A 23,734-nucleotide genomic window follows, 5' to 3' on the forward strand; every position below is an offset into this window, starting at 1 on the left:
AATTAAATTTATATTGAAAAATATAACTAAAGACGAAAGGGATCGTGCCTGACTTGGAGATAATATGAATTCCAATCCGAGCTGCCCTTAAAAAAATTCTAACTTTCTTCAATATCTATACCCATCGCCCTATATATATGTATATATTATTCAAATGGTTGGACGCGCTTTCTTCGACCCTTAAGATACATATGCAGAAAACTATGCACACATTTTCTCATTTTCATTTACTTCGGTGTATAAAGTATATTTTCAACTTTGGAAAATAAACACAAAATAGTTACAGGAACATTTGAAGGCTGTTCATCTTAAGGGTACTTTATTTATATTACAACGCAACTAACAGGTACTAATAAATTCGATTTTGGGTATTAAATTTAATTATATGGATACTTGGCCAGCTGCTCTTGGGCGAGCGCATAGGTGCGCCTGTCGCGCGGCCGCAGCTGGCCCTGGGCATTCGGTTGGGCGCCCGGCGGCACATAGTTATCCTTCTGGCAGCCACCTTTAGCTGGCTGTGTTTGCGCACGCGCCGCCTGCAACAGTTGATGGTGATCGGGATCAATCTGACCCGGATTCAGATTCAGCTGCTGGCACTGCCCGTTCGGCTGGCAGTTGGTCACATAGCGTTGATAGCTGCGCGTATCACCTGGCACAGACTGCTTGTAGTTGTACGCATCCAGTGTGGCGCTTGGCGATTGGGCATTGTAGTCGCCCACACGTGTCGGTCCCGTCGAGTGTCCACTCTCGGCGGGCAACGGGCCCGAGCCATGACCAGCGTCCAGTACGCGTTCACCCTGTGGCAGCGTGACAACGGCATAAGGCTGTGGATTGCTATAGTGTGGTGAATGTGGCTGCTCCTGTGGCGGACCATAACTGGCGGTTGGCTGCGTTTGAGTTGCGGTGGCGACTGTCATAGCCTGTGGTTGCCTATAATAGCTGTCAGCTAACTGCTGGACGTTGTTCTGTGCCTGCGCCTGAGTGTAGTAGGTAACAGACTGACCTGGAGCAGGTGATGGCGGTGGTGGCGGGGTCAGGCCAACTGGGACAGCTTGGTAGTTGGTGTTGACCAGCAGCGGATTCTGGTACAGCGAGCTGGACATTTGCTGCTGCGGTTGCTGCACATGATGTTGGAATTGCCTCTGTGGCTGCAGCTGATGGCCAGGTACAGCGTACGTTTCATGTGCCACATAGATTGCCGGCGATTTGTGCGTTTGCAGCTCATACGTGCGTCCATGCGGTCCAAAGGTCTGTACTATAAACTTGGTCGGCGGCTGACGGACTCCCGGGCGCTGTGGCGTCAGGTGGAATGGAAACTGCGGGCGCGGATAATGATATTCTTGCGACTGGGCGATGCTCATCAACGACAACTAAATTAATTTATGGACAAACATAAACATTTTAATGAGGCAGTCATTGATGGCCCATTCGGGCAGAGCACAGCTTACCGCCAAGACGAGCAGCAACATGTTGGCCATCAAATAATCAGAGATTCGGCTTAAGATATTCAGACTCTGTTTTGTGTTGTGCACGCCTCGCCGACTGGCAAATGATTGAGCCAGACGCTGCGAAGATCACCTGGTTGGACTTCTTTCAAAGAAGAGTCAACAGAGCAGCAGCAGAAGCAGCAGCAATAGCTGGCAGCAGCGACATCGGCCAGAAACTTGTTTGGCTATTGAGTTGTAATTGTGTTGGCTACGGCGTCGCGTGGCTTTTGATTTGTTGTAACACTTTTAAATTTCATAATTTCTTTTTGTCTATATATGTATATCATATATATACATATATCGATGTGCATATATATTTATTATGCTGTATCTTGTTGATGTTTTCGTCGTTGACCACTTCAACGTTCGTTTGCTTGTGGCATCATTTTGCTATCACTCACGTCTGGTTTTGTCATCGTTAAGGAGGCAACTTTTGCTTTGGCCCATGCAAAGAAATCATTTCGTGAGGGCCGTGAAAATGTTTTCCGCTCATGATACCCTGTATGCATTGAAATATTGGTGGAAGGGTATCATCACTTTATACGAATGTATGTAACAGACAGAGGGAGGTTTCATTTGCCGTCCGCATAAGGTTTAAATAATATTATTCAGCAACTGTCTGCCCATGTCCACTTCGGAAAAGACATTTTATAGCTAAAGACTTTGAACATAAGTCCTATCTAACGCCCAATACTTATAATAAATTATCGATAATTTGACCTGAAACATGTTACACGAAATCGGTAACAATCGTCATAAGCACCCTGTTCTTAATTCATATCATATTTAAAGGAAGAGTCGAGCGCATTGCTATATATACACATTTTGAGATTAGAAAATTTCAAAGATCAGACAATAAGCATTAAAGTTAAAGATGAATCAGGTTATGTGTGAGAATGTGTGTTTTTATGTATGTATAAATAGAAGATAGCTTTTTGGCAACTCAGCGCTGAGTGCAAGGTGTCTTATAGTCGTGCTAGACTAGATTACTACTTACTTACTTTTTTTTGTTTTTGTCTCGTTCTGCCTTTTTGCCTTTCCGCTTTTAACCACTTTATGGTTTAATTCACCAGGCATAATTATTGTACATTTCTACGTATTGACTTAATGTGTGTAAAGATCATGTTGATCCAGTCAAAAGTAAAAGTGCGATTCCGGCGACCTTAACGATGAGGTCTGCATTGTTTTTGTTGTTTGTATACAAATAAATTTGCATTCATTTTGTATGGGGGATTTTTGGTTTTTCATTTGATGAAGCCAACCGAGCTTGCGTTGTAAATTGGTTAGCAATGAAATCAAATGATTTAAATGCACGCGTGTCGGCACATTTGATTTATGTCTCTGCTATTAAAATGATATTGCCATACATCTACCCAAAATGCTGCTCAGCTGAAATTTAAATTTCTTCTCAAACTCACGTCATTGATACAGTTGCATGTCTTAGGCCCATTTATGGGCCAGGTTAAAGGTTGTTGTAGCCATTTATTGAGCACATACTAAATATGGAAATGACAAATGTTAAGATAATTATTTTATTTTGTGAAAACTGGTTTTATCACATGATATTTGCATGCGATACATAAAATATATGTGTATATAAGACAAATTTTATAATTTATTTACAACAAAATGTATGTATCTGGCATGTATGAATGGTCGATTCATTCGATTTGCCAAAATTATTATAATTTACGACTTTTAATTGTTTTTTTGCGGTTGAAACTTTGTTCACACAGTGCAAAAGAGTGTATTGGCTGTGACTATTTGTCTTTTATTTCCTAATTTTTGACTTTTTTTCGTTTTTGTGGTTAATACTCTGCCCACACAGAAAAAAGAGGTATATTGGTTTACATTTACTACATTTATTTCCGAGAGAACTAAGGTTACAGCTTTGGGGCTACAGTTTTAAAAGTATTTATTAGGTGAATAATTATAAAAGCTCTTTCGAATGTTTGAGTATAGAAGCTATACTGAGAACAGAGTGTTACGTATTCGGTTGAAGTTGACTGACATTTTTGACTTGATTTGTTTTCTTGGATAAACCTGATTTATTTATTTGCTTTTTATATCCATTTAACAATTAATTAAGTGCTGCAGGGGAAAGAACATAACTGGTTAATATGGCCCTCAAATTTTTAACATTAAATCACTAATTATGTTAGACACAGGCTAGATGAAGCAGCTGAAAATAATAGCTATAACAATGAAGGTATTACAATGTAACTTGTCGAAAGGTTAACTAAAAACTATAATAAAATGAAAAATGTATTATGATTAATTAGTTTGGCCTGACTTAGGCAAGATCATCTATTATTATATTGACTGCTTTGATATATTAATAATATGAACGTTTAAGAAATTATGATATCATCTTATAAAATATTTACATTAAAATGAAGTGAGAATATAAAATGTATATGTACGCATGTGACTCCGTAACCGGTATTGGCTTATTTTTCTGGTACTTATAACGCATGTTCAAAAGATCGAAAGGGCAAACAAATCTGCTGTTTAACTGGCTCTACTGCTTTTATTTCTCTTTTCTTTTGTATCTGAAGTCTACGAAAACTTTCTTCTTGTTGCGAACGCACTCAATTGCCTGGCAGACATAACGTCGACTTCACAGTGCCAGGCAATATGTTAATGTCAATCAAAGACGCGGCATGTAAAATGCACTTGAATGCCACTTGACAAGGCAAACGCCGCTGTTACCGGATCTGCACGTGCAGTTGCTTGGCGCTGGGGCGGCTAACAAAGCATCTTGGCAAGCAACTGCCAACACTTGACATTCACAATGAAATTGCAAGGCACATGAAAGTGCCAATGCACACACACACACACTCGCACGCACGCACGCACACACACACACAGGCACGCACTCGCTAGAGCTTATCACAGCGCTGGAGTAGCGCTTAATAATGCAAGTGGCCAATCCTGCGTATACGCAATCTGCCTTGACTTGACTTGACTTGACTTGGCTCAGCATGAGCCCCGGGCGCGGCTGTGGGCGTGTTTTGTTTGCCAGGGTATGGGTGCGTCTGTGCGTTGTCTGTGCCATGGCTGTGCTGCATTCATGCGATGCATTCAGGGTTAAAAGCCGCGCCGCGCCGCGTTGCATGCAACGCCAAATGAGATAGCGCACGTGATACGGCCGCTATAGAAATGCAGTTGCAGTTGCTGTTGCCATAGCAGTGGCAGTGCTCGTGTGCTTGTGTGTGCCTGCTATCTTTTTAGCACACAGAGACAGACGGACGTGCAGTTTGTTTTAGCCATTTTCCACATGAAGCGTCACTTTAGACACCTAGCTGGGCTTTGCTCGCTTTTCAGAGGATTTGCTTTAGTTGCGGCGCCTAATTAGACGCACACAGCTCGGCCGTCGGCATAACTGGCCTGGCTGGCAAATTAGTTAGCCGTTGCCAGCGGGTTGAATGACCCTTGACACCCAGCTGAACTCGTAAGCCGACAAAAACAAAAACTGATTTAAGCAGCTTCGCCTACAACAATGCAAAAAACCTAGCAAGAGCAGAAAAAAAACCAAGAAAATCAATTGCATAATGGCGCATGTGTTGCGCTCAGTAGCAGCAACAACAACAACTGCAACAATAAAAAAATAAATTGCAACTCTTTTTTTTTTACATTTGCACATTGGCAGAGTAGTAGAGAAAATAACAACAACAAAATCAACCACCAGGCGACGCCACTCGACTTGTAGCAGGCAGTCAGAGATTTTTTTTGCTGCTGCCATATTTTTTTGTTGCTGTCGGAGACAAATACACCCACACACACATACTCGGATTGGCACATGTGTGTGCCGTGTGCAGCTGGCTGGCAGTCAGCTTTTGTTTGCACCCGCACAGGAAGCCATTTAAGTGCGGCTTCTTGAGAAAATTGTTGGCGCGACGGGCAGAGCGGAGAGAGAGAGAAAGAGAAAGAGAAAGAGAAAGAGAGAGAGAGAGAAAGAGAGAGAGAGATAGAACTAGAGAGAGAAAGAAAAAGAGAGATAGGGAGAGCTAGATATAGAAAAAGCAAGAGCAGGCATGAGTACATAGAAGGATGTGTCTAACGAGCGCGTTGCAGCCTTAATTATTAACAGCAGCAACAGCAGCAGTTGCGAAAGGGTTTAGACGCTGGGGAGTTGGTGCAAGGGCCTGACCAGGGCTTAACTTTGTTGGGGCCTATCGCTTACGGGGCGCTCTTTAGCTTGGAAACCCGCTCAGTGCTAAGCTGCTCAATTGTTGAGCGACTCAGGCGCTTTAATAGGCTTAGAATCGAGTCAACTATCAAAACAAGTCCGATAAAAAGCACACACAGGCACATGCACGCACACGCAGCACACGTACTCACCCGCACATACACACACTTGCATGTAGCTGCATATGAAATCCTTGCGCTCCAGTTGCCGCGCAAACAGCTTTGTCAACGCAGCCCAAATCCGCGTCCGTGTCTGTGTCCCTGTTTCGTCTTAACTGGGGCTACGCTTCTGTCTGGGCACACGCACATACATACACTTACACATGCATGCATATGCCATACTCTGCTGCGGCGCCTGTAAGTATGCTTCACCCGCTGCCCGTCGTCTCATGGCTTGCAGTCGGAATCGTCCTCATTGCCTTTGTTTTATAATTTTCTTTTGATTAATTTTTTGTATTTTTGTTTTCGGTCGCATGCACTAAACAATGCCCATAAGGATTGCAGTCTACATATAGTAAACAGGGTGTGCTTTATATTTTATTCATACCAAGCTAAACTTATGTTTGATGTTAGAGATCTAAAAATAACAAATATTCAAAAATACACATTTTTTTAAATGATAGAAATATACATACTTAAGCAACTTTTCAATCAATTGATAATTAAAATTTTTAGTTATCACAAATTTAGCCCATAATGTTAAGGAGGTATATTAAATTATTCACGACAACTGTGATCTATTCTAAAGACTTCGACGATCGGACTTTTTTTAACCGAGCTAAAGTTTCATATTTTATTATTGCTATAATTATATTTATTAACAGTTTTATTATAGTTATTATTTTTATTATTTTTATTATTACTATTTTCAGTGAATCTTATTATAGGTATAATTATTTTTTAATCAGGTTCAAGCCGAACACATGTTTCGTTTCTGCAGCGAAAAATATTAAAGGTCAAATCTTTTATAGAAGATTTCCTAATACAAATCAGAATATTATCTGAATCTGAACCATTCTAATAAAGTTGTTATAGTAGGTTGTTAATAAAACAAATCTTCAAAACGTTAAAATATATATATACGAATATTTTGTAATTGATTACTATTTATTATGAAAGTCTTGTAGAAATGTAAAGTAAAAATGTAAATAGAAAGTAAAGCAAAATTAAAATATTTTTCGACTACAGATGGACATGATAAGTAAGACCCTATTTAGATAGAACGTTTCATCCACAAGCGGTGTCTGTCTTAGCTTGATGCTGCCAGAAGGTACCATGGGCATCACAACTGACTTCAAATGCTGATTATTGCAACAATATCAACAGCAGCAGCAGCCGCAGCAGCAGCAACAACAACTGAGCTGAGCGAGCTGCTGGATGTGGACTCCTCTGACGTTTATTTGCAGTCAGTCGCATGTGTCGCCACCAGCGGCTGGAGATGATGAGGCACAAAATGTGCCCAGGCGTAGTCAAAACTAAACGGCCTGCCCGTCTGCCTGACTGTACGTCTGTCTGCCTGTCGGTTTGTCTGCGACAAAAAGAGAATTAAGATTAAAAAAAAAATGTTGAAACAGGCAGACAAATGAGGACGCCGGCGTTGACATGATAGCCGCCTGGGAGCCTTCGAGCGGCTTCTGCCGGCGTCGCTCTGCTGCGGCGCATGTTGCAGACGCTGTCGTCATTGCCGCTGCATGCGTTGCATTTTTACGCCACTTTTTTATTTACGTTTTGTTTTTTTTTTTTTTTTTATATTTTCCTTTTCTTTTTTTTTAGCTATATTTAAATACGCTGCGGGTTGCACTGTGTGCGGCTCGTCGGCCGCAGCACTTCATTTGCTTCACAGCTCATTCATGTTTTGTGTCGAGCCTACGCTGCCAGTCAGCCAGGCAGCCAGCCAGACGCTCCCAGCGTCAGAGCTCTAAGCCGAGGTAAACACTCTCCTCGACAGTTACCCGTCTCGCTTTGGCTCATGTGGCTCGACTGGCATCTACCTCACCTACTTTCTGCACTTAGACATGCTGCCACGTTGGCAGCGGTGGTGGCTGCCTCGCAAAAAAAAACCTCCCTAACTGCGCCGCCGACGCTGCTGCAGTCGCCTGCTCTGCTGCTGCTGTTGCTGCTGCTCCCTCGCGGCCTGCTGTGGGTATCGCTTACAACAAACACTTGCAACGTTTGCAAAGCTTCTGCTCCGCCGCACGGTCGTTGGCCATGGAGGCGGAGGCGCTGACGGCGACGTTAACGTTAACGTTAACGTAACGTTAACGGCGGCCTTCCTGCCTCGAGAAGTTTGCCGAGCTCTCCACTCGGTTGCATTTGCTCCATGTGGCATGCCAGTTGCCAGTACGTTCGCGTGCTTTGCATACTTTGGTTGCGTTTTTTTATAGAACCGCTGCTGCTGCTGCCGCTGCGCGCGAGATTTTATGTGGGATTTTAGTTTGGTTTATTTTGTCGATTTCGGTTCGCACTGCAATCAACGGTTTGGCCTCGAACCGCGAGCACAGAATCGCGCTTTTTGCCGGCTTGCCAATTGCATGCGGACATATATGTTGTGCAGCATTTGTGTGTGGCGCCTCCGATTTCCGCCGGTGTTTGGCCATTTGCGCGCCACTTTTTTTGCCGGCCATTTATTCGTTGAGGTGTGCAAAGCCAACGCCATAAATCACATGGCATAATTGTGCATGTTGAACCACCATTTGGCTCACAGCTTGGACTCTGGGCAAGCAGACAACAGCAAGGACAACAAGTGGGCTGATTGGCTTCACGCACTAATGCCTTAATGGCCGCTATAAGCCCAACGAACTCCTACAAATTAAGTGTTGAGACATTTGATTATTTCAATAGCAATCGCACTTTAAGGATAAACAAAAGCTGCCCAAGGCTAACTCTTACATTGTGCGAGGATTAGGAAGCACATCAGGAGCTCCAAATAGGATATACATCTAACAGAGCCAATTGACTTCTAACCATAATTGTAAGTATGCAAGTGAAACTGTTTCTAAGCGAAAGGGTACAAATTTGATGGGGCTATACATTTTTGCATTTTCCTCGGCTAGGTATCGTGTAGTATATTTTATTTAGATCAATTATTTGCTAATTTATTTATAGAAATCTGTTTATCTTCAATTGGTCACTGAATTTCGTATAAACATATATTTTCTATAACAAAATGTCATGGTGAGTATCATGTTTTAGAGTAAACTAAATTTTAAATGGTTGACTCGAGGCCAATGTTGGATACGATAACTAATAACTCGCCTACTATTTGTAAGGAAACTGTCTGTAAAGCTATTTCAACAACCTCACTTTCAAATGTGACTCAGCATTCTGCGAAGCGTATTTTCGTTTACGGATGCGACTTAAAATGTATGTATTTTATTGTCCACCAATAAAATTATTAGTTTATATATTTGGATCATATTATTTATATTAATTTAATTATGTTATGTCAAAATTCATATTGATATCGGGCGGCGCCAATACAATGATATAAGTTAATTAGCTCGATAATAATATATTATATGACAATTTCTAAGCGGTGCCATATCGTAAATTTGGTATATGTCTGGAATCCAGGAAAACAACTGCTTTCTTTTGCTTAAATTGGGGCTTTATTGAAAGGTCCCTTCTTTTGGACTAGGGACCGAAAAATTTAAAGGCCGCATTTTAAAGCTCTTTTTGTAAGAAGCGGCTATTCAAATTTCGCATACGAATTATATGGTAAGGAGGGTGAATGTAGAATATAGCATAAATGATGTGAGCACGTTAACCGCAGAAATGCCTGTCGTTTCATTTCAATTGACAACTCGTCTTGAATTTGCATAACCAACAAAACAAGTCGTGGGCTCCTGATATAATTTACAGCCTTTAATTATGTGCAAACAAACGCAGCAAATGCAATTTCAATTAAGCAGCGACAACAGTAAAAACAATAATAACAAAAACAAGAGACATGTCAAAGGCAACGGTTGAAAAATAAGAAAAAAAAAAAAGTGAAATCGAATCCGTTAACATCACACGCTTTGTTAAGCAGTGTCCCCTCCCTCAGCCCACAGGTACAGGAACGATGGCACTCGAAACGCTTGTGAGGCTTCCCCAGCCGTAAGCAACCGCAAGTGCGTAGCCTGTCAGAGGCTGCTGTGGCGGGGCTGGTGGTGGTGCACGGTGTCTGGCTGTGTGCTGAGTGCCGTGCAGCGAGTAGCAAGTGCCAAGTGCAGCGTCAGGTGCACTGACATTGATGCGCACGACTGCAGCAGCAGTAGCAGCAGTAGCAGCGGCAGCAGCAGGGGTCCTGCCACACAGCCAGCTGTTCCATAGCAAACCTTGAGCCCAAAACAAACTCGTATGCTTTTTGCTGTGCGCCTGTTACCCAACAGTCGCGTCTGCAAGGGTGTTCCCGAGTTGCATTTCGCCATCTCTCTCGCCTTCCTCTCAGTTCTCATTGTGTGCTTTGGCTTTTTTCTCGATTTTTTGTAGAGATTGCATGCTGTGTGTTTTGTCAACATAGCAGCCAGGCAAATCCAGTTACAATTCCAACTCCAACAACAGCTTCAGCTCCAGCTCCAGCTCCAGCTCCAGTTCCAGCTCCTGCATTGTGCGCCTTTTTGTGTGCATTGTTTTCGCTGGCGGTTGGCGGGTGGCAGCGCAGTTGTTGCTGCAGTTAATTGAAAATACTAAATTTTCACTGTCTAGACGGCAAATTATATGACAATTGTTAGAGCATGTTTGACTTTCATATTAAAATTAATTACTTGGGCTGGTTTGCATAAAAATGGGCACTGGTTAAATATTAGAGATACGCAAATATATGTACAAATAATTATATCAAAGCTTATGTAGTGCATTATTTTTATATAAATTCAACTGAAAAATTAAATTTGCAAAAATATAAAAAAATAGGTGCAATTAAGTTTGTAATTTTTGAATTAAATTGGCAGACGAGGCAGCTGATTAAAATAATCATTCAGGCTTATTAATAATATGGTACCAGGTTTAAGTACCAGGCGTAAAAGTGGGCATTCGTTCAATGAACCAGGCAGACAGAAATAAAAATAAAATATTCCTATGAATATAATATAAATAAGTAGTGTATAAATAATATTTCTATGAAGATTAAATCTATAAAAATCAGGGCTGCAAGCCCAAGATAAATAGTCAATGGTGCGCCGTACGCCTCGAACAACGTCCTGGCTTGAGGTTCATTCACCTGGCTTCCCATATCTATGATCACGTGCTTGGATTAAGAACTTGAATTATTCCGGTTTGTTCGTTTTTTAATCGGTTTATAGTAGTACATTTTGGAAATTTTTATTTCGAATTGATTCGTTTTCAAATCGGTTGACTAAAAATATATTGCCAGACGATGTAATTAAATAGGTTGGAATCGTAGGTATAAGAATTGTTTATGGATATGATGTATGCAAGCTCATATAAATATTAAATATACAAAAAGATGAAATCTGTATAACTTTAAAAAATAGATGGCTCTTACATCCTTAGCCCAAATAAATAATAAGTTTGCAGGTGCGCATCCCAGGCTAATATATGAAAGCCGAAATGAACCAGAAAGTAATGTCATTTAAAAATTGGGGTAATTTGATTATAAATAACAGTAATAAAAAGTTAATTAAAACCTTGCGAAACAGCTTAAATATCGATTTTTGGAATATCTAGCACACACACTTTATGCAATTATCGTACATCCAAGTTTCTAACTGAGGAACTAATCACACGTTTCATATAATTAATGCCATAATTGCAAATGCATTAAAATTAAGGAAATCTCATAAACATGCAGCTGGGCAGGGCATTGAACAAAATGTACACAATAAGCAATTACAAACGGAAATCGTGCGAAAGCAAAACACCTTTGACAATTGCTCCGCATGAACAGAAATGCACACGCACACATACTTACTCATACACACTCACGCACACATACGCACTCACACACATCATTAATTTGGCACTTAATAAACAATGAAATTGAAAATTTAAGACGCTTATCTAACGAGAGTCGTTGGGAAAGTCGTATGCAAATTTTGACATTACAGTCAAGCAAGTAATTACACTGACCGCCCGAGTGCACGAGAAATTTTATGCATTTCCAGTGTGTGTGCGTGTGTGTGCTTGTGTGTGTTTGCTATCTGAATGTGCTGCAGCAAATTCATTAACTGTCGCTCGTTGTTGTTATTGTTGCTGCTGCTACTGCTGCTGCTGTGGTCCTTTTGGCCGGCATCTTGGATATCAAATTTGTCTGGCAACGGCAGCGTATGGAAAGCATCCAACTACTTCAACATTGACTTTACTGATTTTGCCTTACGCATTTTATTACGTGTTTATTATGCTAACAATGCGAGAAAACTTTTTGGTGGTGTGCGTGTGTGTGTGTGTGTGTATTGCTCCAACTGTGGCAGTTGCAAACAGTGGCGTAGTTCTTCAAAGAATGAAAGTTAAACATAAACAATCATGTACATGAACATGTGTTAATGAATATGCAACATAAACTTCTGTAAAGTATGATAAGTGAACTCTGCAACATTAGTTATTCTTTGAGACTGCTTATTCTTAATGATAAATAAACGACAGTCTTTGTTTTTTAAATATTATAAATCTATAAATTTTTAAATTTTTAAATTTTCTGAAAAGGAGAATGTTGATGGTGTACAATGCTCATTGTCCTATCTGTTTGTCTATCCGAATAAATGAATATATTTTAAATGCCAGAGAAAACTTGGAGTTTTTAAAGTTAAAATCTTCCGGACATAAACATATTTTCCGACCAACTTTTCTTTGGTGAAGATACCTAGTTAAACAAAAACTATTTCATACAAGAACCTAATTCTCCAATCAATCTGCGCACAATTGTATCAATATGTTGTAGTAGTCCGATCTGGCCGACCCTCTCATATATTCTGCTTGAAACCAATAGAAGAGCCTAACTGAAGTTTTGTGACCATAACTTTAAATAAGGGACTTGTTTGCATGGACAAACAGACGAACATGACAATATCAACGACTTTTGATACTTATAATAATATATAATAATATTTCTACTGTATGGGCTCGAATGTTTCTTACAAATGACCAAGTTTTAATACTATCTGAAAGGCTATAATAAGTTTATGTGAAATTGAAGACGAACTAATAGGACATGTTTCACATTCGACTTGCTATCCGTACCATATTTATCGATGGCAAAAATTATAACTTAAATAACACTGGGATGAGCATAAGAGTCACGCATACAAGGGGCATTCCCCAGCAATATTTACGATATAATAATTTGCAATCATTTATGATATTGCAATTTGGACATTTAATTGCTAAGGGCTGTTTCAACCCCTTTACAAGAAATATCCAATACGACCCATGACATAGAAATGTGGCACAACGTTGTTGATTGTGGTATTTGGCAGCACATGTTTTGATCAATAAGTCGGAATGGCAAACTCAAGTGCCTGAATGTGCTCCCAAGTGGCACAAAACAACAAATGAAATATCTTATAAATATGTATGTGCGTGTGGGTGTGTGTATTTGTGTGTGAATAAATCAACACACAGACAATGTCACTGGACCTTTCTACTTAATGACAGCTGCAGCAGCAGGCGCAACCGAAAACTGTAGCCACATCTTTTCATTAGGGCATTGTTTCCTGGGTGAGCGTTAGGTTTAAATTCGTTATAGCATAGGGCTGAAATCGGAGATGGGTTTTAGATATGTGTGTGTGTGTGTGTGTGTGTGTGTGTGTGTGTGTGTGTGTGTGTGTGTGTGCGAGTGCCTGCGCACGACTGGCCACCTGAGCTAAGCCAGACGAATGTGTTGTGGAAATGGCTGCAAATATTTCTAGTGGCAGCAGCCATTTGCATTTCATTTTTCACAAGCAAAAATATTTTTCAGGCGCAGGACGAACTGTCTGCCCGGGGCATTATAAATAGTTAGACGACTTCCTTCTGTCTTTTGTCCAAGTCAAAGTCTACAGCTGCCTGTGATTGTCTCTGTGTGAATGTGTGTGTGCGTGCTTAGTCCATCTGTCATTTTAAGTGGCTTATTCATATGCAAGTGGCTTCCGGGGCTAAACATATTCAAGTGTTTTAGTGGCCCGTGTACATGACCGAGCATTATCATTAAGTGCTTATAGGCTGGCCGAGCAGTCTTTCAATCTCTCAGCCTCTCAGCTGTCAGTTTGTGAACAATGATGGCTATTAACGCAAATTGATATACTACATATACCTGTCTAGGCCGGCTATTGTGCTGCTTTGACAGCCATTGCATACTTTTGAGGTAGCCGGAAGTGACAGGCTTTATTAAGCATACGCACTGTTGCACATTGTAACATAAGTTCGCTTTCACTTTCCATTTCTCACTTTTCGCTCATCCTTGCCACTGTGTTCCTTTGCAGGCGTTGCTATGAAGGCAACGGTCAACAGCATCAGCAGCAGCGCCGCCAGCAGCAGCAACCAGTTGGAGCCACTGGCGGCCAGCAGCAGCAGCAGTGGCAGCAACACCAAGCCCCGAGTGCCCAAGGTCTCATTCGCACCGCTGGACATTGCGGCACCATCGGCCGCCACGTGATACGCGAATATGCCGCACCACAATATCGTTTGCGAGTGGCTGCGCACAATTGGGCTGCCGCAGTATGGCGAGAGCTTCCTTGAGAATGGCTACGATGAGCTGGAAATATGCAAGCAAATTGGCGAAATCGATCTGGATGCCATTGGCGTGGACAATCCCACGCACCGTGGCAAGCTACTGAAAAGCGTGCGTGCCCTGCGTGAGAAGGGCGCCGCCATTGTCTATGTGCTCATCAATGATCCGAAGGCGCTCAGCAACAGCAACGAGATACTTGCCTCCGACTGCGATACGCCGATTACCATGAAGGAGCTGGAGGGGGTAATGAAACGACATCTGGAGGCAGATGGCATACGCCTCACAGCCCATCCATACTCCTCGCCGGTGAGTACTCGACTGGCGATGACCACCATGGCCACCACCAGCTAGCCCCAGCTAGTGCTGGCTTATCTTGGACATTTTATTTACCGCTTGCAATTTGCATGCTCTCCATGGGGGACTTGTTGTCCTGCCTGGTTGTTGTAGTTGCTGTTCCAGCAGCGTGTGACAGTCGCCTCTAGTTTGTAATGGTCTCCGTTTGGGGACAGCCAAACTGACAGCGGCCTGGTGTGCGCTCTAATGTGAAATTAACACGATTTTAATTTAGTTAAACCGAGTGGCCAACCGCGTGTCTGGTCTGGCCTGGTGGCCATTGCCCATCGACCGCCCACCGAGAAGCCAGTTGTACACTTTTCGCTTGAAAGTTTATTTTATAATATGTTGGTCTGGTTTAGCCGTGGGAAACGCTTTTAGCCTTGCGTTAATTTTGTTTATTTTAGCGGGTGCTGTTTCTGTGTTTCTTTCCCTGTCATCCCCCCTAAATGGTGGCGGCCTTAACAAATTGGGCCATAAACGCCACTGGGGAACAGCAGAGCAGCAGAATAGCAGGCCAACAGTCACCAGGCGGGTTGCAACCCTTTAATGATCTGCCAATACACAAATTTTTGCAATGCTTGCAACATTGCCAAATTGCTGCCACTAGACACGCACGATAAAGCAACGCTGGCAACAATGTGGCCATAATGCAAGAGTTGCAACATGCAAGCGAAAAGAAAGAACAAAATAGTTCTATATATGTATACAATGGGCTTCGTTGTGTATAAATAGATTCATAAAATGGCATGTCTTACTATTTATATTTATTTAATGCGCCTTAAATATTGTATTTCAGATATTACGAGTTATGTTCATTTTAAGATATTATACTTATAAATATCACAAATGCAGTATCTTAGGAATATAAAGTGAGATCTTTGAAATATCAAATATTGTATTACATTTTTCCTTTTACGCATTAGACCATCGACAGTCACTGAAAAAAAATTCAAGGAAATCAAAATTCAAATTTTAAAAGGGTTACAATTTTTTCGGGATAAATACAAAAACTTTGTTGGAAATAATAGTAAAACACAAATATGGTTGAAAATCGCTTGTGTTATTGAAACTTTTTTGAATACTCATGAGCATGTTCCTGAGTTGTCTCTTAGCAGCATGCGACCCACAGTGCCCGCAATGCATAAAAAGTGTGCATTAAAGGAAATATATACTTTTGCGGACATGTTCGCATTGTCACATCTAGTGTGATGAGTTTTGCAAGCGTGTCAAGCGGCAGCCAGTGCAAAATCTCCAATTTCCAAGCTCAGTTGGTAACCCTTTTATCCATAGTTGTCATGCAGTTTTGCGCAGCTTAATGCAAAAAAAAAGAAGAAAAACAAACATATAAAAGAAAAAACATGTCACTGGTTCAGGGCCGTGTTTCACATTTGAAGAAATACGCTGTAAATAAATGCGGAATGAGCCTATCTGCTGCTTTTGATTTAAAGTTGCATATTTGAGGCGAATGGTTGAATGGGCAAATGGGCGTGGTCGGGGCAGCCTATTGAGCACGCATAGTGCCTGCTACTTGTCAATGTTTTGGTATGCAGGCGCGGCACATGGCTGTCAAGCCCACCACTTGCCACAAGTGCCAAACTGTGCAGTTTTGATGATGAAGCACGAAACGGAGAGCTTCTTGTGGCGTGTTTTCTGGCAACTTTGACATAGGCTGCCATCCAGCAGCTGCCTTGCATTTTAATTAGCAATTGCGTTGTTGAAATTGTTTTTTTTTCGGGCACTTAACATAGTTTGCCTGTTCAAAGACAAATATTTACAGTTGTTTTGGCAACATTTTGTGCGGACCACGCGGCGAATGCGCAATATCACGTTCCGACCGCAAATTGAAATGCAACTTAAATGCGGCAATAAAATTATGTGAAATGGAAATGCAGTTAAGTAAAAATACATACATATGTATATCTTTAGTATGTGCGTGTGCTTGTGTATGTGTGTGTGTGTGTGTGTGTGTGTATGCGTATGTTGGCCTGACAGGTGTCTGAGCTCGTGCGAGACTACAAAGAGTTGGAGGGGGTCGGTGGGCAGAGGCTAGACTTGTTAGCTTCTGGGGTGCTTTCCTCTGTCTGGGGCATGTTGATGCGCGCAACTTCAACTAATTGCACTTTGCGCTGATGAGGCAGACACAAGTGTGTGCATGTGTGTCCCAGTCTGTGTGTGTGTGTGTGTGCGTGTGTGTATCACTGACTGACTGGCAGTTGCAGACAAGTTGCATTTCAGCACAAATGTTTGCATGGCTGCGACTCTAAATGAATTTGCCTGGCAGCCACAGTAGCAGACAGACACATGATACACACACAAAGACATTTAGAATGCCTTGAGAGGATGCACTGATGCTTCAGTGGACGCTTTGAATGTCAAGCAGGACACATTTAAGTGGCAGACTTACGCTAATTACCGGAAGATATTAACACTTGTGTTTCTGGGCCACAAAGTGCTCAGCATTTGACCCTGGTCAATATCTTGGGAGATTAGATTGCGGCTGGGATTCAATTGAAATAAGCATTTGAATCTAATATGGGAAATGGGGGGAAAATGAATATATAAATGTGTATAATTGAATATATGATGTCAATTACGCCAGGGCAAAGCCGGGTAATTCCTGTTAGTTTATATATATTATAAAAAAAATATTCTATGCAGTCTTAAATTTTTTCTCTGGCTCTTCCTCCCTCAGGAGGGCAAACGCGGCTACTTGGAAGGCCTGGCCGCGCATTATAGCAAACAGATTAATATGCCCTACGACGATGTCCTGGATGCCATTGAGCAGGTGCGTCTGTCGAAGTGGAAGGAACGACATGTGCGCATCTCGACGGGGCATACGTTAACGCGTCGCAACGCTGGCGCTGGCAGTAGCAGCAGTGGAAGCAGCGGCGGGGGCGGTGGACTGGTTGGCTCCTCTGTGCTGCCGACCAGTCACAGCCAGCCGCTTTATGTGCCCGGCAAGTATTTGGTAAGCGAAGTGCACATTGACTTTTTACGGCTCAGTGTTTTTACGACTCGAGCTAATCAGGTCGCACGAGCCGCCTGGCGAATGGGTTCTAATTCATTTCGTTTATTATGCATGTGCAGCCATCGAGCTGCCTGTCGAATCGCGAGGAGAACGAGATCTATAGCTATACCCAGAACGATTTGGCCAATCGCATGGCCCGCAATGCCATCGACTCCAAGTCGGCGCTCAATTTGAATGGAATGCAGCACAGCTATCCCGGGGCGCGCACCAATTTCTTTTACGATTTTTCGGCAACAGGTAAGGGCATTTAACTGGAAGGGGCTTTTCAGGTGGGGTTAGTCTCCCACCCAAACACTTTTTGGATGCGCTGCTTGTGGCTTGCCACTTTGTCGGCTGTTTGACTTTTTATGGCTTTTAATTCAATTAAATTGGCTTGCGCAGTCCTCGTTCTCAGTAGATTTGTGTACCTATATGTTTAGCGTACAGACTGTTTGATTGTGGCTTTTAATATCGGTTTGATTTCTTTTTGCCTTTTTAAGAGGGGCGCAACAAGAACAAACAGCGACGCACGGTATTTGCGCGCTTCCTGCAGGGCCTGCGGCAAAGCGGAGACGAGCTCAATGCCAACGAGGGCATGCAACTAAAGGTGAGTGAAAAGGTAAGAGTGTGGGCGGGTTAAGGGACATATGTTAAGATGCTTAAATTAGTTATTTTCTGGAAATTAGACAATATCATGTACAACATGTTAGAAAGTAGAAAGAGATTTAAATATAAGTAATTAAAATAAAAGAAAAACATATCATTTCGCTGTTACTCTCTCTAGCTCTCTCTACAGAAAATTTAATTGGATCAAGATATTTTTTGGTACAGAATCTTAAGTAAGAAAAGAGTATTATATTAGTATTGCGATTTTTAATATTACAGAGTATTTCATTGTTTTCAAGTGGCACAAGGCTTTTAATTGCTCCGTAACTCTTAATGGTTTTTTTTATTGTTACCCAAATACAATTGCAAAGGTGTTTTTGATACAGGGTATCTGACTATTTAATTATTTAGGTATATTGGTAAAATATGGTTATTTTAAAGCTTCAGTTCACAATTTGTATGGTTGTTTAAATAAGGGAAAAGCAGTTCATTTTGCAATTGTACTCATTGGTACTCGCACATTAGTTTAAGAAAGGATATTTTCTTAATAAAACCCAGAACAAAAATTAACCTACAGAGTAGAGAGACTATTAACATAACTGCAATAATCATTTTATAACAGCGTATTTAATTTTTATTGGTACAGGCTAAATTTGTGTAAATAGATATTATAGGTGGAGGGTATAAATATGTTATGTATCTTACTATATTGAAAATTTTACATTTAAGTTATACATTTTAAGTTTTATATCCTTGCAGAAGGTATTATAATTTTGTCTCGAAGTGGTTAACGCATAGTAGTAGACATCTTCGACCCTATAAAGTATATATATTCTGGATCAGTATCAACAGCCGAGTCGATATAGCCATGTACGACTGTTCGTCTGTCTGTTTCTATGCGAACTAGTCTCTCAGTTTTAAAGCTGTTGTCATGAAACTTTGGCAGAGTCCCTCTTTATGTTGCACACAGAACATATGTCGGAACCGATATCATACATATCATATAGCTGCCATAGGAACGATCTGTCGAACATGAGGATCTTGTACGAAATCTTTTTGTTATTTAAGATATTTTAGCCATATTGGGAATTAACTATTTGCCCTGTGTTTCTTAGATACGGGCAAAGCATTATGAGTATTTTGAAAACGTTTGGTCTGCAAGGGTATTAAATCTTTCGCATGCCGAAGATAGCCCTTCTGTATCGTTTGATTCGTTTGTTATATTTACAGTAAATTATGCATATTAAGCTGCTTTTTAATGTACTTCAAAGCATTTCCTGCCGACAGCCAAGGCCAAAAACTTTTTGAACGCTTTGTTTAATGTCTAAATTTTGCAAAGACAAACTTTTGACCTCGGGGGCGCCTCCCGTGTGCTACTTATAAAATTAAATTAAAATATAAAAACCGCGTAAGCCCACAAATAACAACAACAATAAGAGCCACTGCAAAGCTGACAGAGAAAAAGAGAGCAGCAGAGTGTAAGTAGGGGAGAGGGACAGGGAGATGGGGAGCGAGATGCAAACAAAGAGAAAAAACTTATCAGGACTAAGCCGATAAAAGGCAATTACCGTTAATTGCGTTGCCTTGTGCGAAGTGCGGTGCACGAGATGACAAAACAGAATTGTAAGAGGGCAAAAGAGCAGGGCTTGGGAGAGTGGGAGGGGCAGACAGAGAGAGAGTGAGAGAGAGAGAGATGGCAAGGGAGCTGCAGCATGGACATGTGCTGCATGCAAATAGCAGACCGACAACGACCAAAGAGATATGAACTGTGCAGGTGCGAGCTGCAAGGATGGGCTCGTGGCAGAAACAGGAACAGGCAAAGGATTTGTCCGGTCGAGCTCTACGGCTTGCAATTCTTGGGGATCGGCCTTATTGGGTTGGGTGCGGTGGGTCACCCACTCATTTGCACCTTTGCGCGCTGGCTTTTTGCGGTTGGCATCCGGAGATTCCCAGCACACGAATGTCCTTTCTTTTTGGTGCTTTTTCTTTTTTTTTCAAACATCCAACGACAGCGTCGCATTTGTTTTTATTATTTCAGGCGTGCCAAAAAGTGTTTTTGTTTTGCGAGTCTGTTTTTTGTGCTCCTGCGAGAGTTTATAACTTTTCGTGTTTTACGGTTGTTGTCCGGCGTTTCTTTGCCGTATTTGTGTTGCTGCCATTTGTTGTTCTTCTTCTTCTTTTTTTATGTGACTTTTTTTGTGTGTTGCTGTTCATTTAATATTTAAGCGCAATTTGCTGTCGCCCAGCGCAACAGACTCCGACTCCGACTGCGAGTCCCTGTTCTTTGTGGTCAATTTTGAAAATGACTTGGGCTAAGCACTGGCGACAATTGTGGCCCGCCAACTTGTTGTGTGTGTGTATGTGCGTTGTCCTTTGGCACTCATTACCTTGTTTATACCATGAACCGGGGTCCCGGCAACAGCTGCCGGCCATGGTTAGCCAGCAACAAGAGGTCACAGACGCGTATGTATAATTCTAAACTTGGCTACGCTCTCATTATGCGGTCTGTTGCGGAAATGTTGCTTTAGGGAAATTCTCTGTTTGGCCTTTCATTATTTTTCGTTGGCCGGCGCTTTTCATTTGACATTTTCATTTGTCTGTCTGTGTGTATGTGTGTGTGCTTGTGTGCGTCTCTTTTATTGTGGTTTTTGTTGTGAGGTGTCGATTTGTTTTATGCCGTCTGGCTGGCAAAGTTCTGGACTGCTTAGGTTAATGAAGTAATCATGGGCAAAAAAATACTTATTTATTCCATGAATTTATGTTTGCATTTAACAGACCAACGAGCGCTTGAAAAGCTGCGGCACCATGAAACGACCCGAACCCCCGCAGGACTTTGAGAAGACCATACAGCGAGTAAATATGCCAATGCCCATAACTGACTAATCAATTCCTTCTTTCTTTGCCATTTGCATCTAATTATTTTGTTTTTTAATTTCCACACAGCTTAAGACTCAGAAAGCTGCGCAAAAGAAACCAGCCAGCGCACCCATGGATATTGCCCTGCACGAACGCAACAAGGAGGTGGCCCACAGTCTGGCCACGGAGATGCCATTGAATAATTATACAAAGCATCCCTAGGACACGGCCATCAGCATCGATGCTGCATAAGATTTACATATTTAAGAGGCATGCATTCCATATAATATGCACTCAAAATGAAGCTAGTTAGTCGGGTTCGGGTGATACACACGTTAAGCGAGCAATACGAATTTAAACATAAACATAGTTTGAAGTGCAGTGTAAAGGTGATATTGAACAGTATAAGAGCTAAATTATATAGTATGATAGACAGCACGAACTGCAAGCAATTGAAGCCATTACAATAATTACAATTCAATAGATTTAAAAAACCTACGGCCAGTTGATCTACAGGAAACTTTTTGTTTAACATATGCAGCTAAAAGATTTTGTTATATTTATTTTGGGTGTACACACTTGAGCCAAACTAAAAGCATCCACAAGTCAATCAAAACTTCTTCGAACATGCTAGGGCAAACCATATGCCATACTCGATATTCAAACAGCTTTAGACGGCGAAATAACTAGCGGCAAATGCATCAGCAACTTGGCGAGGAATGTTGACAAAGCGCGAAATTCCAACAAGCTTAACGCTGAATCAACACGACCACACACACAAACACACACAGACACACACGCATGCATACACGGCAAACTTGCGCCAACCGCAGACGCTATACAATCCAGAAACTGCTGCTGGTTGAGGTCCTGCCTGGACCTGGGCTGGGTTATGCATGTTTGGTACGCATCGGCCTGGATTGGGTTTGGGCACTCGTATTTCCGTTTCCGCACTGGAGTGCATCGATTTTGGTCTTTGGTTTGATTGGGCGGGCGGATTTGTGCAGCAGTTGTTGCCGTTGGCTTTTTTGCATTTTAATTGCATGTCGCGCTGGGAAGTATGCAACGAAGTTGACACTGGCCAGGACCTGGCTTGGCTGCTGGCCTGTGCAATGGACTCTCTCTCTCGCTGCTTGGTGAATGAGATTTGCATTTTGCAATGAAAGCGGCGCAAAGCATTTGAAATTTGAAATCGCTTATAATTTTATTTGCATTTTGACCAAAAGGCACAAAAATACTCGGATAAGAGCGCACACGCTGTTGTCCTTGCAATTCGCGCACTCACAAATGCCAGTTCCTGTGGCTGGCTGGCGACTGCATTTATTATTAAATGTCCGCTGGCGCCTTATGGAGCTGCCAAAATTGAAACATTTAGCGGCTACGTGAGTGCAAAACAGAGCACTAGACAACTATTGCGATTTAATGCGGGCTGCGTGCTTGCGTTTTCGCATTCGTTTCCGGTTTGTTGGCAGCCCTCGTCGTGATTAGCCAAAGTCAAGTTAAAGATATTAGCAGCGTGTTCTGCCCATCGATTTCACCTCAATTTCGCCAATATGTCGTGTTTATTAACATTTTGATCGCACATTAATTTCAATTGTTGCATTTCAGTCGTGGAAAGTGATGTGCAATTATCCTGGACTTATACTCGATTGCGAATCGCATGTTTTATGCAGATTTTTTAAAAATATATTTTATTTGCTTTTAATTTTTGTTAACGAGCAATTAATCCTGCTGCTTTCCCATGCAGGCCGCGTTTGCCTTTTATCATTTTATCATTGAAATTTAATTAAATGCAATGAAAACTCATTCGTAAAATCAACCAGCCATAGTGAAATAGTATAGAGACAAACAAAATGCAAACAGTGAAAAAAAGGTGAAATTAAATATAGGCAATATAGGCAGTCATGTATTAAATTGTGCGCCGTTTTAAAAAGCATATACAATACATACAGTACAGTACAGTTACATACATATAATTGTTTGACTAAATACACACACACACACACACATACATGGACTATGTATGTGTATGGAATACAATGTGCAGACAACAGAAAACGCAGGATTACAATAATAGCAATAAAACGAAACAGTTTTTATGTAAGTTTTTCAATTTGTTGCAGGCTCAATTTTAATTTCGCATAGACAAATATTAAGTATACGCAACGGCAGACAAAATAAAATAAAATATATTTATAGTCACACATACAGTCAGATCTTTCTTAAATTAAGCATTTCCACTGCACTGGAAATACCTTTGTTAACATATATTAAATATAGATAATCATATGTTAAGTGCCAGTTGAAATAATGAATGTGACATCGATAAAATTTAAGTCATAAAAAATATAAAGAAAAACAGTTTATAAGCATAAATCTATATATATATACACATGCGTAGTTTAGAGTGCATTAAATATCAGAATTACAAATAAACAAGACAATTTCTCAATATATTTAAGTTAATAATAAATTGCTCAAGCAAATGCCCGAGTTCACAATTGGCCAGAACCAAGCAATTGGCTCAAAAAACCAATTTTCAAATGGCCATCAGAGTTTGCCGAGCAATTGAGATAAAAAATCAATATATGAAGAGACAGAAAA

At 41.2% G+C, this 23,734-nt stretch overlaps 2 protein-coding genes across 2 annotated transcripts; one reads left to right on the top strand and one right to left on the bottom strand.

The window, feature by feature from the left end:
• Positions 1-311: 311 nt before the first annotated feature.
• On the bottom strand, positions 312-1,459 carry LOC115761553. The gene is made up of 2 exons (XM_030703336.1): positions 1,449-1,459; positions 312-1,370 (listed from the first exon to the last, which is right to left on the bottom strand). The coding sequence occupies exon 2, from the start codon at positions 1,359-1,361 to the stop codon at positions 378-380; it is 984 nt and encodes a 327-aa protein (XP_030559196.1). The 5' UTR covers positions 1,362-1,370; positions 1,449-1,459; the 3' UTR covers positions 312-377.
• Positions 1,460-14,244: 12,785 nt separating this feature from the next.
• Positions 14,245-21,352, top strand: LOC115761693. The gene is made up of 6 exons (XM_030703560.1): positions 14,245-14,631; positions 17,354-17,629; positions 17,749-17,926; positions 18,169-18,275; positions 21,050-21,127; positions 21,218-21,352. Exons 1-6 carry the CDS (start codon positions 14,260-14,262, stop codon positions 21,350-21,352), a joined length of 1,146 nt encoding a protein of 381 aa, XP_030559420.1. The 5' UTR covers positions 14,245-14,259.
• Positions 21,353-23,734: the final 2,382 nt, after the last annotated feature.

This window comes from Drosophila novamexicana, unplaced genomic scaffold (assembly GCF_003285875.2).
Source record: "Drosophila novamexicana strain 15010-1031.04,08,12 unplaced genomic scaffold, DnovRS2.1 tig00000485-arrow-pilon, whole genome shotgun sequence".
Lineage (NCBI taxonomy): Eukaryota > Metazoa > Arthropoda > Insecta > Diptera > Drosophilidae > Drosophila > Drosophila novamexicana.